The sequence below is a fragment of the Bubalus kerabau genome, chromosome 12 (genome assembly GCF_029407905.1).
Source record: "Bubalus kerabau isolate K-KA32 ecotype Philippines breed swamp buffalo chromosome 12, PCC_UOA_SB_1v2, whole genome shotgun sequence".
NCBI classification, from domain to species: Eukaryota; Metazoa; Chordata; class Mammalia; order Artiodactyla; family Bovidae; genus Bubalus; species Bubalus kerabau.
Window position 1 is genome coordinate 33,689,002 of NC_073635.1, and position 17,413 is coordinate 33,706,414.

At 42.9% G+C, this 17,413-nt stretch overlaps 1 protein-coding gene across 5 annotated transcripts in view; it reads right to left on the bottom strand.

Moving 5' to 3' along the window:
- The window catches only part of CDK8 (cyclin dependent kinase 8), a 72,739-nt gene extending 61,170 nt beyond the window's left edge, over window positions 1–11,569 (bottom strand). Inside the window, exon 1 of one of the 5 annotated variants that reach the window (XM_055542512.1) lies at window positions 11,499–11,569. Coding sequence is in view for 4 of the 5 variants with exons in the window: in XM_055542508.1 (XP_055398483.1) it covers window positions 10,763–10,890 (128 nt within the window). In the remaining variant the exon portion in view is untranslated. Of the gene's footprint in view, window positions 1–10,762; window positions 11,402–11,498 lie in introns of those variants that run through there. The other 4 variants (XM_055542508.1, XM_055542509.1, XM_055542507.1 and 1 more) reach the window with 4 other exon arrangements.
- Between the last annotated feature and the right edge of the window lie 5,844 nt (window positions 11,570–17,413).

The window sequence follows — 17,413 nt, forward strand, 5'->3', positions numbered from 1 at the left end:
ACTATGCAGGGAAAGAAAACGTACATCAAAGTTTCCAAAAGAACAATCGAAACAATTCTGACTCTACAATGCATTTAACCCCATGATTCAAGCATGTTATTATTGTATTTATTCCCATTTCTTCCTTCCACATTAAGTTTTGTTTTGGGAGTTTGGATGAGAGTGTAATTGGTGCAAACTTTCTTGAGGACATAAGACTGGATCTCAGAAGAGCCTGAAGCCCAGGCCTGTTAAAGAGATACTCCTGGGAAACTGACCTACACTGCAGCAGTCTAACAGCGACGTGCCAGGGTCATGTATCACTTGTGCTTGGCACGCTGATCAGTCTCTAAAACAGTTGACAGAAGCCTGGAGGGAGCTTCCCTTGCTTCATGCATACTTTGCTCCTTGCCAGTGGTATCCTCCACAGCAAACCTCCCTATGGGGAAGGCTCTGGGGGCCTGGGCAGTTCCATCTCTACCTGAGAGAATGCTGTATGCAAAGACTGATATAAAGGACATTTACTGCAGTACTGTTTAAGAGCATTAAAAAAAAAAAAAAAAGAAAACAATCTAAACATCCTCAATTGGATCTGTGTATCACTAATACAGTATGTTCATAAAACAGAATGACAAGCTGCTGAAGTGAACTGCGTTATCACGGCTGTTGTGTGCAAGCTCAATTGCTCAGTCATGACCAACTCTGTCTGACCCCATGGACTACAGCCATCTTCAAAACATAAAAACTGAGAAAAGCAAGGAACAAAACATACGTATACGCCATCAAACAATTTGTGTTTAAAGATGATGACATACAGACCTTTCTAATTCCTACATATAACCCAGCAGCTGCTGATAAACGTGACTTCATAAAAGAGTTACACACAAAATAATATCATAACTAAGTCCAAAGATGTTTGTGTCCACAAGCTGGACAGCATACACAAGAAACACATCTAAGTGGACAGCTCTGAAAGAAGAAATGGGTGACTGGAGGAGAAAGAGATGAGAGGACTTAAGTTTTCACTTCCTCAGTATACTTATGTTTTGTACATACGCATGTGTTATCTGCTCAAATGAATGAAGTATTAAATTTTAAAGTCGACCCAGGCATACACCTGCTTCCACCTGCACACACAGGAGGCTGACAACGACTGTCCCTAAAGAGGGGGACTGCTGTCTTCCCGCATAGCCTTACATTCTGCTTGATTATTTATCCTGAGAGCTTATTAATTTTATAATCTAATCTTATAACAGAAATATAGCTGTTAAAGAATACAATCTTTGACCCTAAAATTCCACTGCAAGAACTTGATACTACACTGAAGAACTGTAGTCCTATTTTCTAGGAGCTTCTTTGCTCACCGCAATGGCCAAAATTTAGAGACTACTTAAATTTCATCTATCACTAGAGAACTGGTTAACTGGATACATATTTACATATAAATCTGTGTGTATATCAAAATAATGTGACGCCCGCAATAATTAAAACTAAGGATTTAGAGCTACACTCAGACATGGAAAGATGCATAATATTCTTGAGTGAAAACATGTAAAGTTGTAGTAGATGTCATTCATTGTTTTCTCCACCACAGCCCTATCCCACTTGCCTGGAAAATCCCAATGGACGGAGGAGCCTGGTAGGCTGCAGTCCATGGGGTTGCTAAGAGTCGGAGTCGACTGAGCGACTTCACTTTCACTTTTCACTTTCATGCATTGGAGAAGGAAATGGCAACCCACTCCAGTGTTCTTGCCTGGAGAATCCCAGGGACGGGGGAGCCTGGTGGGCTGCCGTCTATGGGGTCGCACAGAGTTGGACACGACTGAAGAAACTTAGCCAAAAAAAAAAAACTATAAATACACAAATTTGCCTCCCCCCCCATTACAGCTAAAGAAAAACTAAAATGGAATGTCAAATATTTAAATGATTTAATTTTACATTTAAAAGAACCTTCAATGTTAAGTCAGCAGTAGAAAACAAATATAAGTACTCCTTACTGTGTGCTTAACACTTTCTTGGGAACTGTGTATAAATTGAATTTTTTTTGCAAACTGAGTCCCAAGTTAAGTATGTTAGGATAGATCCCTTACTTAAAGGGCTTATTTCATAAAGTGAAAAAACTCCAAACAAATGTATTTATCCTATATGAGCTTAAAATTTTCATGAGATTTATTGGCTTCCCTTAAAACAAGCCACATAAAAATAATTTTTCAATACCTACTCTTTTCCCCAAAATAATGACTTGGAAAAACTATGATACAGCTGTTTGACAAGTTTGGGTTATTTTTTTTTAATCCCTTAGTTCTCTGCTGCTGCTGCTGCTGCTAAGTCGCTTCAGTCGTGTCCGACTCTGCGCGACCCCATGGACTGCAGCCCACCAGGCTTCTCCATCCATGGGATTCTCCAGGCAAGAACACCAGAGTGTGTTGCCATTTTCCCCTCCAATGGATGAAAGTGAAAAGTGAAAGTGAAGCCGCTCAGTCGTGTCCAACTTTCAGTGACCCCATACTGCAGCCCAACAGGCCCCTCCATCCATGGGATTTTCCAGGCAAGAGCACTGGAGTGGGGTGCCATTGCTTTCTCCTTAGTTCTCTAGACAACCTATAAAATTCAGGTGTATCGAAACACTCACAGCAGGCATCCTGATGTGAGGAATTCCTCTCCTTAGGATGACTGTTAGAACTCATGGGTTATAATAAAGTTAATAGATTTTAAAGAGCTTGTCTAGAAAGATGAGTAACTTGAGTTACCTTGAGTAGTTGTTAAACTACATAATTATTTATTCACATAACAAAAGAAAATTTCAAATATGAAACAATCACAGAGCTTAAATAAAATTAAATGCCAACTTTGGTTAAGAGACTAATTATATTTTTCTTAAGTTTAGAAATAAAGGTTTGATACCCATTTAAACTGATGCACTGGCAAGGTATACTTTAGAAAATACTTTATTCTTTGTAGTATAAATTATTCTTGTAATTTTTCAAATACCTTTTTTCAATTAACAAAGCATGCATCTGGCTTTTGGTTTTGTTCAAGTCTGTTTCTGGTATCAATTTAGCCAGCCCATCAAACTTAGTTTCTATGGGTATTTTCACAAAGACTTTTTTATTTCGAAATATGCTCAAGTTTTTAAGTTTAGCAACTTTAAAAGGAAAATTTTCAGATATCAATTTTAGGTACACCAAAAATAAAAAAGTATTAAAATACCTGTCAACATTTGGCAATATGCCAGGAAGTAAGGGGAACACAATTACTGCCCTAGAGGAAATCTATAATATCTAACCCATGAATATTCACCAGAAAGACCCTAAGGATATATAAACAGTAATCACATATATACTGAAGTAGTTACAGAATATATCTATGAAAAGCTAACTATGTATTGTGGGGTGATGAGTGAAGAGAGGATTATTGGAGTTGTACTTTAAGAAAAAGCAGTTAGGATTTCTGAAGCAATATGTCAGAACCGATTTCAGCTGAGGGAAAAAATTGCCCAGCAACAGGTGCTGCCTGAGAATAAGTTCAGAAGGGCAGTCTGATATAATGGAGGAGGAGCAGTTGCATTAATCTGAATTTCAGAATCACTATGATATAGACTAGTGTGTCAACAATGTCCTGGCAATAAGGTATCCTGGAAATTAAGGTGTCCAGGTCTTGCGGACAAAGGACAAATCCTGGTTCTAAACCAAAGTCAAGGTAGAGTCACTCAAAGTGGTTCTCAGCTGCTTTCAAACATTTGGCAGTTTCTCAAAAAGCTAAACAGTTACCATATGACTCTGGGTATATGTCTAAGAAAACCCAAAACATGTATCTACACAATAACTCGCACATGAAGTTTCACAGCAGCATTATTCATAACAGCCAAGAAGTAGAAACAATCCAGATGTCCACAAAGTAATAAACGGATACACAAAACGTGGACTATCCATACAAGGCAATAGTTTTCAACCATAAAAAGGAATGAAATATTGATACGTGCACAACACAGATGAATACTGAAAACACTACGCTAAGTAAAGACACAAATGGCCACATACCGTGTGCTTCCATTTACATGGAATGTTCGGAATAGGCAAACCCAGGGAGAAAGGAAGTAGATGGGTGGTTGCCAGGGCCTGGGCAGAAGGGGAGCTGTGGAGTGACCACTAACCAACGTGGAGTTCCTTCTGACAGGAGAGAAATGTCCTGGCACAGACAGCAGTGATGATGGCACAGCTCTGTGGACAGACTAACAGCCGGTGGGCTGCACACTTTGAGAGCGTGAATTTTATGCTATGTGATATATCTCAGTTTTAAAAAGGGGATTCTCAGCATTTTTTCTGCGATGACACACCTGAACGACACGACATAACTCTATCAGTAAAAGCAGCTTACTACAGCAGGGGCTGGATTTGTGACTTTGACAATCACTAAAAAATCTTGAGAAAATTATACTAAAGGGTCTTTAAGTATTAAGATCAAAATAACGAGTGAAAGTCACTTTCAAGAGTCACTTCAAGAACTGCCTTGGGGTGACAGTTTAAAGACAAAAAGTATCACAGTAGTTTCAAAGAGATGGCCGAGGCCTACTTAAGCTGCTGTGAAGGAAAGGATATACAAACTGTTCTGAAGGAGTTAAGGACAGTAGGATTTCCATTCTCTAGCAGCAGAGACGGACACGACTGAAACGACTTAGCAGCAGCAGCTAAGAACAAAAAAAACATGAAAAAAGAAACCTAGACAACGAGGATTCATTCAACGATGCAAGACATGACAAGAAAGATAACACCAGCCACAGGGAAATATATATATATATATATTTATCAACACTCATTTGGCATATACAGTTCCCTTACATATGTATATTTCAAGTGTTTGTAAATCATAATTCTGGACACAGATGCCAAGAGAACAAATTTTTGAAAAAGCAGGTAAGTTTGCAAATGACCAACAATAACTTATAATAATATATCATTATTTCTGTTTTCCTGGCTGATATTCAGTATGCTGGAAGCCCCCTCCCTACCACCTCTTCACACCACCGAGAGTCCCAATTAGAGGAATTCCCCCTCCGATCTACTGCCACCACCATCTCAGCAGCTAGAAAATTCTGGTTCCCTACTTCTAACAGAGGTGAGGCCAAAGGAAGATCATCTGCTATTGTGAGCCATAAGCCAAAGGTTGTCCTGCCGTGGCAGTTCACACGTGAGAGCTACTCCTAAACCAGAAACTTGGACTTCAGAGGCTGCTTGTGCTCTGATGCACCAATGTTCTTGTGGTGGCAAAGTGCCTCAGAGACAATTAAAGCACTCAGTGTGCACGCGTGCTTGGGTGCTCAGTCGTGTCTGACTCTTTGCAACCCCATGGACTGTAGCCCGCCAGGCCCCTCTGTCCGTGGGATTTTTTTCATGCATGAATACTGGAGTGGGTGGCCATTTCCTGCTCCAGGGGATCTTCCCGAGCCAGGAGGGGTTATTTACCACTGCGCCACCTACATGCTGACAAAGTTATCCCTGTGCTGAACCGGGGCCTCATGAGGTTCAATGCGAACAAGGGAACCTTTGCAGAGCATGTGTGGAGCGCTACGCATACAGCAGGAGCTTGAAGACACTGGCAACAGACAGATATGAGGAGGAAAGGCATGGGAAGAAAGAATCCAAACCCACAACCTGTGCTGGGGTCTGTAAGAGCACAACAAAAAGCACTCTTGCTGTCCTCTCGACATGTCCTTTCTGAGGAGACCTTCCCTGTCCTTTCACAGTCAACAGAGTGCTGCCCTCTGTGAGGGGCTTCCCTGAAAGCAGAGAGGTGGGAGCTCCATGTCTGTGTCCCAAGAGCACCTGGTATTGATTATCATAGTGCTTATTAAATGGCTACAGCTTATTTACATGTTTGTTTCCTCAGCAGGTATCTTCTCAAATAATGGAGTGTTTTACTCATCTTTGCACTGTCAATACCTTGGACAGTGCTTGGCAGACAGAAGCATCCAGTAAATATTTGCTGAAAGAATGAGTGGATGGATTTCTTCCAATGTTAGAAGAAACTGTAAAACAATCAAACAAATCCAAAATGCATTAATTTGCCAGTCTTGCTATTAAGAAAATGGGATCTAAGAATGACACCTCAGAGTGGCCTAACCTGTGGATATGAATTCACTGAGTATCTAAGGAGGTGAGTTTAATGGCCAGCAGGTAAAAAACGCACAATGTTCTGCCTGTCCCTTTCCATCACAGGTTTGAAATGTTACAAGGAATAGTCCTTACTGAACATGCAAAATCCCCAGTGATAAGGATTATTACATGCTGGATTTGCCACGTCTGACATCTAAAGAAATACTTAAATCAAATTCAAGCTAGATATTGGGTTCAGCGATATTAAGAAGAAAACTAGCAGAATCCTTCAGGGGAAGATAGGGTTCCAACCAAGTTCTGATCACAGTTAAGGAATTAAAGCTGACTCACAGGGTCAGTGCAGATCAGATGAGTCCCTCATGCTAGCCACCAAATGAGTGGTGCACAAGAGTGGGATAGCTACACGAACCTGGCACCTTCACAGGTAAACGGAGGGAATGTTACGGTGGGATAAAAGACATGTTAGGTGTGGGAGCTGACAAGTCTTTGGAAGTTACCTGTCTTCTCACTGGTGGTTGATGAGAATCCACATTAAAGCATGAGACTAAGAAATATGGAAGTATATTACTGCCTAAAGTAAAATTTTTGTCTTAGTACTTGTTAACCTGATCTTGCAAAAGTATTTTATAGTCATGATTTTTACTTCTTCAAATTACAGTACAAGTCCCAAAAAATTATCAACTGAAACCCTGTAATCTTCTAACAAGGAAACAAAGGTCTACAAGGACAAATGACTTGCCCAGGGTCACACTGGTGATCAGAGGCAGAGTCTGAACTCACACTCAATTCTCCAGTCCCCCCAACTTAACAGTTCATCCTAATACACACACACACACACACACACACATAGTAAATAGAAACACCCACATTGTTATATACTTACTTTTGCAGCATTAGAAAAAACTAAGATTGTTCAGAAACATACTAAGAAAGTATAAGTTAACTGAAAAGACTAGCCCAGGGATAAGGCACTCATGTTTTCTGAAATGACTTCCTAAAACACCAAATCCCCATGACTATGCTTATATTTATCTTAATACAAAGCATGATGGTTAAGAGCATGGGTCTGGAGTAAGAGACTTGCTTGTAACCCCACAATTCCAGCTCTGACATTTAATTAGTCATGTAATCATGGACAAATTTGCTTCACCTTTAAACCTCCGTTTCCTCAACTGTAAATCTGAATGAACACAACTGACTGGTGTGGTACCTATGAGGATTCCACAGATGATGGCTGTCAAGGCTTTGCCCACGTCCTAAGATTCACTCAGTAATTTAGCTACTACTGTTACTATTTCTGCCTACTAACCTCTGTGCTGTCTACAAAAGTCCCCCAACAAATGTATTGTGTATTTCCCTCCTCCCTTCCACCTCTCTCTCTCTCTCTCTCTCTCACACACACACACACACACACACACAATCCCAATTATCCAACCCCCAAGCCCAGTTTTTGTTCTTTTGAACATAAAGTACAGAAGACTAAGAACCCTATTCAAGAAACTCTTTTTGCTTTTCTTTTTTGGAGATCAAACTCTTACCCCAAATCAATTTTTAAATTCTACAATGCCCAGTGCCAATAATGAGAGCTTAGAATTTAAACACACAAATTGTTTTCTGGTTCTCACACTTTTCTATTCCTTTGAATAAGACAGGTTTGGTTGCCTAAATTCTGCAAAGAGGAAAAGCAATTGACTCAGAAAGAAAACGAATCACCCTGCTTGCCACTGACTACCCTTTTGGTGTTAAGGCACAAAGGACACGCTCAATCTTATTTATGGTGACAGTAAGAGCAAATTATTCCCAAGATTTATTGTACATTTATGTTTTAACTCTACTAGAACCTGAAATTAACAGAATTATAAAAGATCCCTTTTCCCTGTATGTAATCATGCTTCAAAGGACTCCCCCTTCCCCACATTCCTTAAAATGCCTTGGTATACTTAGTATACTGGCAGGAGAGTGTTACTACTACTTAATATCAAAGAACTGACCACGTTGTTTATTTCCTAAAACAATAATTTAAGAAGCTAACTCCTCTGGTATAAATTCCTTTACTAATTAATCATGTCTAGGATGTCCAGGATGCTCGCTGGACAACATCAAAGATACATTTACATACGTTCATTTTAATAGCCAAATGACAAAGGGGACACAAGAGATGAAATGGTTGGATGGCATCAACGACTCGATGGACATGAGTTTGAGCAAACTCTGGAGACAGTGAAGGACAGGAAAGCCTGGCGTGCTGCAGTCCTTGGCGTCTAAAAGTCGGACACAACTGAGTGACTGAGTAACTGAAATGAACTGACATCAAAACAAAATTTGTTTCATTTTATTTAAATCTGAGTACTCTTTTTGAAGACGTTACTGTCTGGGATCCTAGAGTTCTCTGAAATTTCAGCTGCAGAATATATAACCTCATTTGAAAATAAATCAATACTAGAACCAAATTATCTGATCATCTTTTTATAAAAGATTAAATAGCCACAAATTTTATTTTACCTGGACTTAAATGCATTAAATTACATTTCACTGACAGAAGATCAAACAAGCTTCATAAATATAATACTGCATTTTACCAGAGTGAGGTTATAAGAAGCCAAACCGAAAAATATTCCCTCTGGAACACAGAAACTGTTGAAAGTAAGTTTAAAACTCTCTTGACATTTGATCCATTTTTTAAAAAATAGTTCTTCCTATGAACAAAATCATTAATGGCTACTGAAAAACAAGCCCAAGGAATTATAAACAAAAAGTTAATGTTTCCAAATGCAAGGCTACCTGGCTATCATGAATGACAAAGATATGTTCATATACCATACACCCATCTATTTTTAAATTGTACAGATTAAATTTAAATCTCCTAAAATTATTCTTAGCCTAAGTGAAAACTTGACCACGAGATATAAAATGTGATCAAAAGTACCTCCTGCCAGTAAACAATATTACAGTTTTTAATAAAATGTTAAATCAAAGTTAATAAAATTTAGATGTTTTATTAAAATAGTAATTTATGAAAACAGAACTGGTTTTTTCAGAGATCAAAAAGAATTTAAGGTCACCAGAATTTTATAGAACAGATGACAGACTGGTCAAATGTCCTACAATGTCTAACCTCATGGGATCAGGGATTTTATGAACATGCTCCAAATTACATAATACTGGGGGACAGGGAGAGGGCATAAGGCTCTTAAAAACATTGTATAGGAAGTTAACAAGGATAATTTTTTAAATATGTACTTTATTACAGAGTAATACTTCAATGAGAAACATAATTAAACAAGAGTCAGCAGTATCTCCAGACACTGATTTCTCAAATGTCACCCAACTATCCATTCCACTTAAAAGTAGTTGTGAATACATGCAGCACCTACAGGATCAAGTTCTCAACTCCCTATCTTTGCAGATACCAGTACTGCTTTACTGCTGCATACAAGCACTGAAACTTATATTCCAAATTAATTAGAATTACTATCTTCTTCCTTATAGTCCATTTTAAGTTATTTTAGAAAGATACCTCAGCAAATCTAAGAAAAATATTGAATACATAGCTCCTTCCTTTTCCAATATTGAGGATACTTTAGTATTTATAAATATGGCTTCCCCCCAACCCAGGTAACTTCAGCTTTATGAATGGTTTCATTTTTTTAAGCACTAATACCGTTCTGAACATATCCTCCCATCTAATTTGCTGAAAAAAGCAATTATTTTAAACGTTAAACTGCAGCTTAACCAAACTAAGAGTGATGTTCAAGTAAACCTACTTTGTTTATAATAAAATCTAAAGATTATATAAGCTTTGACGCCCTTTCCAGCTTTTTCCTATAGTGTCAAAGGTGAGAAAGACAACATTCGTTTTTACAAGAGGAAAACTAGGAGTTAATAGATTATATTTCTCATCTAAGAAATGTCTTCTCTTCTGTCAACATTACAAGACATTCATCTACTGACAAAGGAAAAATGAACAGTTCGCTTGCCGGTTTAGGAAACTAAATTGGGAGCATTACCAGTCATAGACTTAATTAAGTTATTTCTAGGTAAGAACATTTAAAGCAAAGAGACTATTTAAAGTTCGTTGCCAACTGCTAAACTGGGGGGGAGGGGGGTCTGAATAAGACACCCCTATTTGTCATTCGCCTTTCTCCCCACCACCTACCCTGCACCAAACCCCCATTGTTCTAGGTAAAACTCGCAGCTAATGATAGCGAAACAGCAACTGCTACGTTTCTGCCGCAGGTGATCGATCACCGGGAGGAACTCTTCAAAACCACCCTGACTTGCTGCTTTCTTCCCCACAAATAAAACCCAAATGGGGTCTTAAATCCATCACCAACCTGTGCGGAGGAAAGGATCCCAGCTTCCCTTCCGGGCTGATGGATGTCAGTCCGGAGGCGGGTGAAGGGTCCCCTAATAAATCGACCCCTCCCTCCAACATCATTTAAGCTGACGTTTTATAAGGAACATTCAAAGAAATCCGGCACCGAAGCCCTTGAAAAGTACAGAGCCCGTGGATCACACGCTCCTCCTCCCGACGAGCGGCGCCGGGAGACCACTGGAGCGGCTCGCAGGATGGGGGTGGGGGTCTTGCGCGGGCTCGGCCCCCATCGGGCACTACGTCCTCCCGGAGCCCGGCCCGCGGGAGGCTGCCCACCTGCCCCGCCGACACTCACCCATCCTTCCGCTTGGCTTTGTAGACGTGACCGTAAGTGCCTCGGCCAACTTTGCAGCCCTCGTATTCAAACAGGTCCTCGACCCGCTCCCGCTCGCTGCTCAGCTTCACTTTAAAGTCATAGTCCATTGTCACGGCCGGCGGGGCCGGAGAGCGGGGGTCACGGCGCCGCGGCGCGGGGGCGGGGGCCCTCCGGGAGGCTCCGACAGCCGCGGCCCCCGGGAAGCCGCCCGCTCTACGCCCGGCGGCCGCAGCGCCGACCCGGCCGCGGCGGCAGGAGCAAGAGGAGGCCCCGCGAGGGCGCCGGGGACATCCAGCGGGGCGGCGGGGCGGGGGCCGGCCGGGGTGGGGTGGGGGGACACACGCCGAGGAACCCGGGGGCGCAGGAGGGCGAGGGACGAGGGCTGGGGGTGGGGAGCGCGGTCGCTGCCCTTGTCCCCGCGGGCTCCGGGGCTCTGGCTCCTGCGCTCCGGCCGCGCGCTCGGCCCCCGCGGCGGGCGGCGGCGGCGGCGCGGCGGGCTCTCCCTCGGGCGCTCGCGCCTAGCCGCGCTAACACACGCTCACGCTCGCTCCCTCGCTCGCTCTGCCGTCCACTCAGACAGAAAGGCAGCGCCGCACAACAGCCGGCACCACCTCAGAGAGCGGAGGGCGGGGACTCGCGGAACGCGGCCGCGCTGTCGCAAAAACGTCGCGAAGACCCGGGCCGCTCGGCTTTCCCCGCCGCCCGCGCCGCGCACCTCTCCAGCCGAGCCTCACTCCCCCGGGGGGCGCGTGAACCCGGCGCCGTAGCTGCTGCCCAGTGAAGCCGCCACCAGCACCACGTGGGCCGTCCTGGCGGCAGCTGGGGCTCCAGACTACAGCACCCAGAATGCACCGGCCGCCGCCGTGGCCGCCCCGCCTTCGGCTCCGCCCTCCGCGAGGGGGGAGGTGGGAGCGATGCACGATGGGATTCGTAGTCCAGAAGAAGGGGAGGCGTTTCGATGACCACTTGGGAATTTTTTTTTTTTTTTTTTTTTAACAGCGTTGTCGCTAAAGTCAGATTTGGGCCAGAAACTTAACTAGAGAAATTTAAGCGTGAGGGAGTCTAGTCTGTGTTAGAATCACATTTTGTGCCACTTCCGAACTCCAGAGTTTAAAGGGCACTATCGTTATCGAAAAAAATAAGTCTAATTATTGATCAATGACTCACAGACTATCACTCGGGGAATCCTGTAGTTCACGGTCTAATAAGGGCTGCACAGTAATAGCAACGTGCTGACATGCATTACAAACATCAGTAAAAGGGAGTCAGTTGGGAGTGGCCACGCTGCCCCTAGAGAGTGGCACTCTTGTGACAGAGGACTATCCTTTCAGAGGAGATGATACTTTGAGTACGGCCTTTTGTACCACTGCTCCTAAGAATAGCTATTTTTAGCCATGATTACAGCAATGGATCTAAATCCATAAAAACTGTTCATAATTTTAAGGGAGGAAAGGTGTCTGCTGGAGGAGTCTTGGTATCTTTATCGTTTTTTTAAAAAATATTTGGCTGCACCAGGTCTTAGTTGTGGCACTCAGGATCTTTAGTTGCAACATGTGGGTTCTAATTCGCTGACCAGGGATGCAACCTCCGACCCCTGCATTGGGAGTGTGGAGTCTTAGCCACTGGACCAAGGAAGTCCCAGTGCTGGTATATTGATAATAACGCCTCATTTTGTTTTATCCCCCTTATTTAGATGTCTATTTTTCATATTTTTATTTTACATTAATTTTATGTTTATATTTATTTTACTTTTCCCAACTGCTACCATTTTCACGAAAGTTCCCCACGGTGTCTCTCCACTTTGAACGTGCAACCAATTTTTTCACCTTTCCCACGATATTCATCAAATTGTGTTCTTTTATTTCCTCTTCCTTGCTAGATTATTAATTTCTATAAGAAGTCATATTTGCATCTTCCCTGATGCCTAGTATCATGGCTTGATTTTGGTGTGCAGTAAACATGTGTTGAGTTAATAGGTAAGGACGTTTGTGTCAAAAACATCTATGTTCATGGGATTCTCCAGCCCAGAATACTGGAGTGGGTAGCCTTTTCCTTCTCCAGGGGATCTTCCCAACCCAGGGATCAAACCCAAGTCTTCCGCATTGCAGGGAGATTCTTTACCAGCTGAGCCACTAGGGAAGCCCAAGAATACTGGAGTGGGTAGCTTGTCCCTTCTCCAGCGGATCTTCCCAACCCAGGAATCAAACAGGGGTTTTCTGCATTGCAGGCAGATTCTTTACCAACTGAGCTATCAGGGAAACCAGAAACATGTGTTGAATTAATGAGTAAGGATGTTTGTGTCAAAAATATCTATGTACAAATGATGACCATGATACCATTTTATGAAAAATTCTCAGAAGGGCTCTTCAACAAATTTCCCAGGAGAAAAGAGTGACTTCACCACTGGTTTAAACAAAGTTGTTTTTCCTAGTACGTCAAATACTATTTAGTGTTTAAATATACTGACTGGTCAGGGGGCCTGGGTTTGAATCTTGATGTACCATTTATTAGCAGTGTGTCCTTGGTCCCTGAATTCCTTTCTTTGCAAAATGGAGATATAAGAAACCTCAGTGACTTCCCTGGTGGTCCAGTGGTTAAGACTTGAGCTTTCACTGCAGGGGGCTCAGGTTCAATCCTTGAATGGGGAATTAAGATCCCACATGACTCACAGCATGGCCAAAAAATTAAAAAAAGACCTCAGCTTACAGTAAGTGCTCCAGAAAGGTAAGCATTCATGAGTGGGATGTTAGATGTTTCTATTCAGTGATGTAAATTGGAGGATTTCTAGCAGGACTGTTCCTTTGCATAAAGAATTTAATTTTTTTCCTAAATACAAATTTAGACTAGACTCTTCCTGAAGCTTATACATTTTGTATTTCTCAAATGATGTGGTTTTTTGTCCAAGTGTTTACTCGTAGATCCTGAGAAACCAAAACACGATGCTAGAGAAAAGGTAGTGAAGAAGCTTGGGACTGGGCTTGCTCCCACCCTGGCCCTGTACCCACTTCCCACATCCCTTGCACATAATATTCCTGAATCCTGAAGGTCTCCAACTTCTTCAAATGACTTTTGACTACTGTTATGACTTCATCCACTTTATGGATGAAGATAAGACAGACATCCCTGTGAAGAAACCAAGTTTGTTTGTTTGTATTTTAAATAATTTTATTTATATATTTTACTTTTGGCTGTGCTGGTTCTCCACTGCTGTGCCGTCTTTTCTCTGGTTGTGGTGAGCGGGGGCACTCACTTGTTGCGGTACACGGGCTTCTCATTGCAGTGGCTTCTCTTGTTGTAGAGCACGGGCTCTCGAGTTGGAGCTTCAGTAGTTTCTATGCACCGGCTTAGTTGCTCCTTCCATCCCCTGGGATCTTACCAGATCAGGGGTCGAAACAGCATTGGTAGGTGGATTCTTTACCACTGAGCCACCAGGGAAGCTCCTGAGTTTTTTTTTTTTTCTCCCATAAAAATAGTTTAGATTTAAGAGGTACAGCATGATATTTTGACATACATGTACATGGTGAAATGACTCCTGTAGTCAAGCTTGCCATGTTTCTACTGTGAGTAATCCCAGAGTAGGAAAGGAAGGCCGCCTTGGACCAGGAAAGAGAAAGACTTGCTTTTCTCTCTGCAACTATGGTGTGAGTTAGAGATCTGGACTCTAGGTTGGGGGCACACAGGGGTGAGCTGGTCCCTTAGCAGAGTATCAGGATAGGGAGCAAAGGAAGAGAGAGCCACTAGGGCCCCTGAGGGGAGCTTGGCTAATGTGTCAGGAGCAGTAATAGCTAATATCCAGCTTGAGGTTTTTCTTTTCTGTGTGGTAATTCCCTTCTATCATCCCTAAGACATAAGCCGGTCTTACCTCTGGAGCCTGTGTCCAGGCTTGGAGGAAAGGAAAAGGCAGCAGCTGGAACCTCAATTATAGGAGTGAAGAAGTGGCCCACAGAGCCAAAGCAGTGTGCTGGGAAGCCCTTGGGGCTCACGCTTGTATTCCAAAAACCTGAGGGAGGGATCAGAGAAATCAGCTTCACACTTAACTGTTGTTTGACTGAATCGAACATATCAGGGACCTAAGGGCTCCCGTTTCGGTTTGATTTCAGCCTCAGGTCATCCTGATGTCACGTCTCGTGGCACCATGGTGACTTCCAGTGACACTAGAGCATCTGTGGCCCTCATTGGTCCATGTTCCAGACAACGCACAAGCCACACTTGTGCTTCTTGTCTTAAAATGTGGTTCTTTACATTCTAAATTTAACATCTCCAGTCTAAACATGCCTCTCAAACACCAGCCCCACATTTCTACTGCCTCCTGTTCAGCCTCAGGGGATAATGTGCTGTCATCTCAAACTTAAAATTTCTGAAACTGAGCATACCATACGGTGCCCTGAACCTCCCAATTTCCCGGCACAGCGGTGCCCATAGACAGACATTCTGTTGTTTTCCTGCCAACCATCTGAGCTCAGGCCTTCATTTGCTGTTCACTGTCCTTCGTGCTCATGCCAAGTATGCTTTTGTCCCATTCTCAAAGGCTGGATGCTTCCTCATACCATCTCTGACCTTTGCAGGGCTACCCATCCTCCAAGGTACAGCTCAAATGCCTAAGTCAGTCACGCAGCCTTTCCTGGTTCTGGCAACTGAATATGACCTTTCTCTCCCATGAACTCCTACCCCAGCCCTGGTACCATTGCACTTGCTTTGTAACTCACATAGAAACATCATAGCTCCCTCATATGCGTGCATGCTAAGTCGCATCATTCATGTCCGATTCTTTGTGACCCCATGGACTGTAGCCTACTAGGCTCCTCTGTCCATGGAATTCTCCAGGCAAGAATACTAGAGTGGGTTGTTCTGCTCTGTAAGATCCAGGGGATCTTACAGACCCAAGGATTGAACCTGGGTTTCCTGCATTGCAGGCAGACTCTTTACTGTCTGAACCACCAGGAAAGCCTGGCTACCTTATATGGTAGTAATTTATTTTGCTGTTGTTGCTTAGTCCCTCAGTTGTGTCTAACTCTTGCAACCCCATGGATTGTAGCCCACCAGACTCCTCTGTCCATTGAATTTCCCAGCCAAGAATACAGGAGTGGGTTGCCATTTTCTTCTCTGGGGATCTTCCTGACCCAGGGATTAAACTCAAGTCTCCTGCTTGACAGGCTCATTCTTTACCACTGAGCCACCAGGAAAGCCCAGCCATTTATTTTATGTACTTAAAAAAAAAAAATCTTTCCTTTAACGAATACCTTAATGACCGAGTCTCTAACTTCTCTTAGGCCTCCACACAGGGCCCAGGACATAGTTTGCATAATTATAAAGAATTAGAATGTGCTGCATTGGCTTGGTTTCTATAAAGATTTAAATGAACCTTAATATAAAGGGGGGCAAGTCATTTTAAAACGTTTGACATTTTCCTCAGCCCTTCCTCTGAGCATGTGCTTTTTGCAGCAGAAGGATTTGGTGGGTTATGATATATGAACATAAAAGTCTTACTAAGTCTTCTCAGCATTGATCACTTGTCTCTGCAACTTCTAATTCCATTTTCTTAGTCAGTATCTCAATTCCAGTTCTAAGTGATTTAATGTAAAGTATCTATTCTCCCATTCTACAGGTTGAGTGTTCATTACCTTTATCATCAAAAAGCACAAATTAAGCAACTATATTTGAGTGTAATGTTAGACATGATAAATAGCAGCTTCAATCTGTCTAGTCTTTTATAATTTTTCAAAGAAAACACTGATGCAAAAAGTTTCTCGACTCTATAAGCATCTCGAATTTAATTTAGACCCTAGAAACCACCAGAACAAAAAAAAAAAAGAAGAAGAAAACTTTCAAAAATAACTTTCTTCCCTTAATCATGTGAGTGTCATTTGCTCTTACAGAGTCATTTCCTCCACATGACTGGACACATGACCACTAACAGTCCCTGAATTTGAGGTAAGATGCCTGTCATTAGAGAAGAATCAGCTCTGCTTCTCAATTCCAGTTCTAAAAACCCCAGGAAAGACACTGGACCAGCTGGGTCAGGAGCCTGCCTTGGACCAGTGAAGTGTGGCCACGGAGGCAGGGTTATATAAGAATACAGTGCTCCTTCATTCAGAGGGATGAGGAAGATGGGGGTAAAGAGCTCACAGGAGAAGGGGGGAATGCTCTAAGTAAGTACCATGAAGAAATGAAACAGGACAATGAGACGGAAAGTGGGCCCAGGAGGAGATTACTTAGATCAGGTCAATGGCCAGAGACTCTCTGAGGTGATACTTAAGGGGAGACCTGAGTGACGAGGAGCAAAAGCTGCCAAGGGGAGGGAGGCAGAGTGGCCCAGATGGATGGATCTGAGGGACAGCAAGTGCAAAGACCTTGAGCCAGGAGCCAAGGAACAGAAAGAAGGCTGTGTGATAGGAGTGTAATGAGGGGAGAGGTTGTGTGAGATGAGGACAATGAGGTAGGCAGGGGCAAGCCTATACAGAACTTTTTGTAGTTGCTCAATCGTGTCCGACTCAACTCTTTGCAACCCCATGAACTGTAGCTCACCAGGCTCCTCTGTCTATGGGATTCTCCAGGCAAGACTCCTGGAGTGGGTTGCCATTTCCTTCTCCATGGGACCTTCCTGACCCAGGGATGGAACCTGGGTCTACC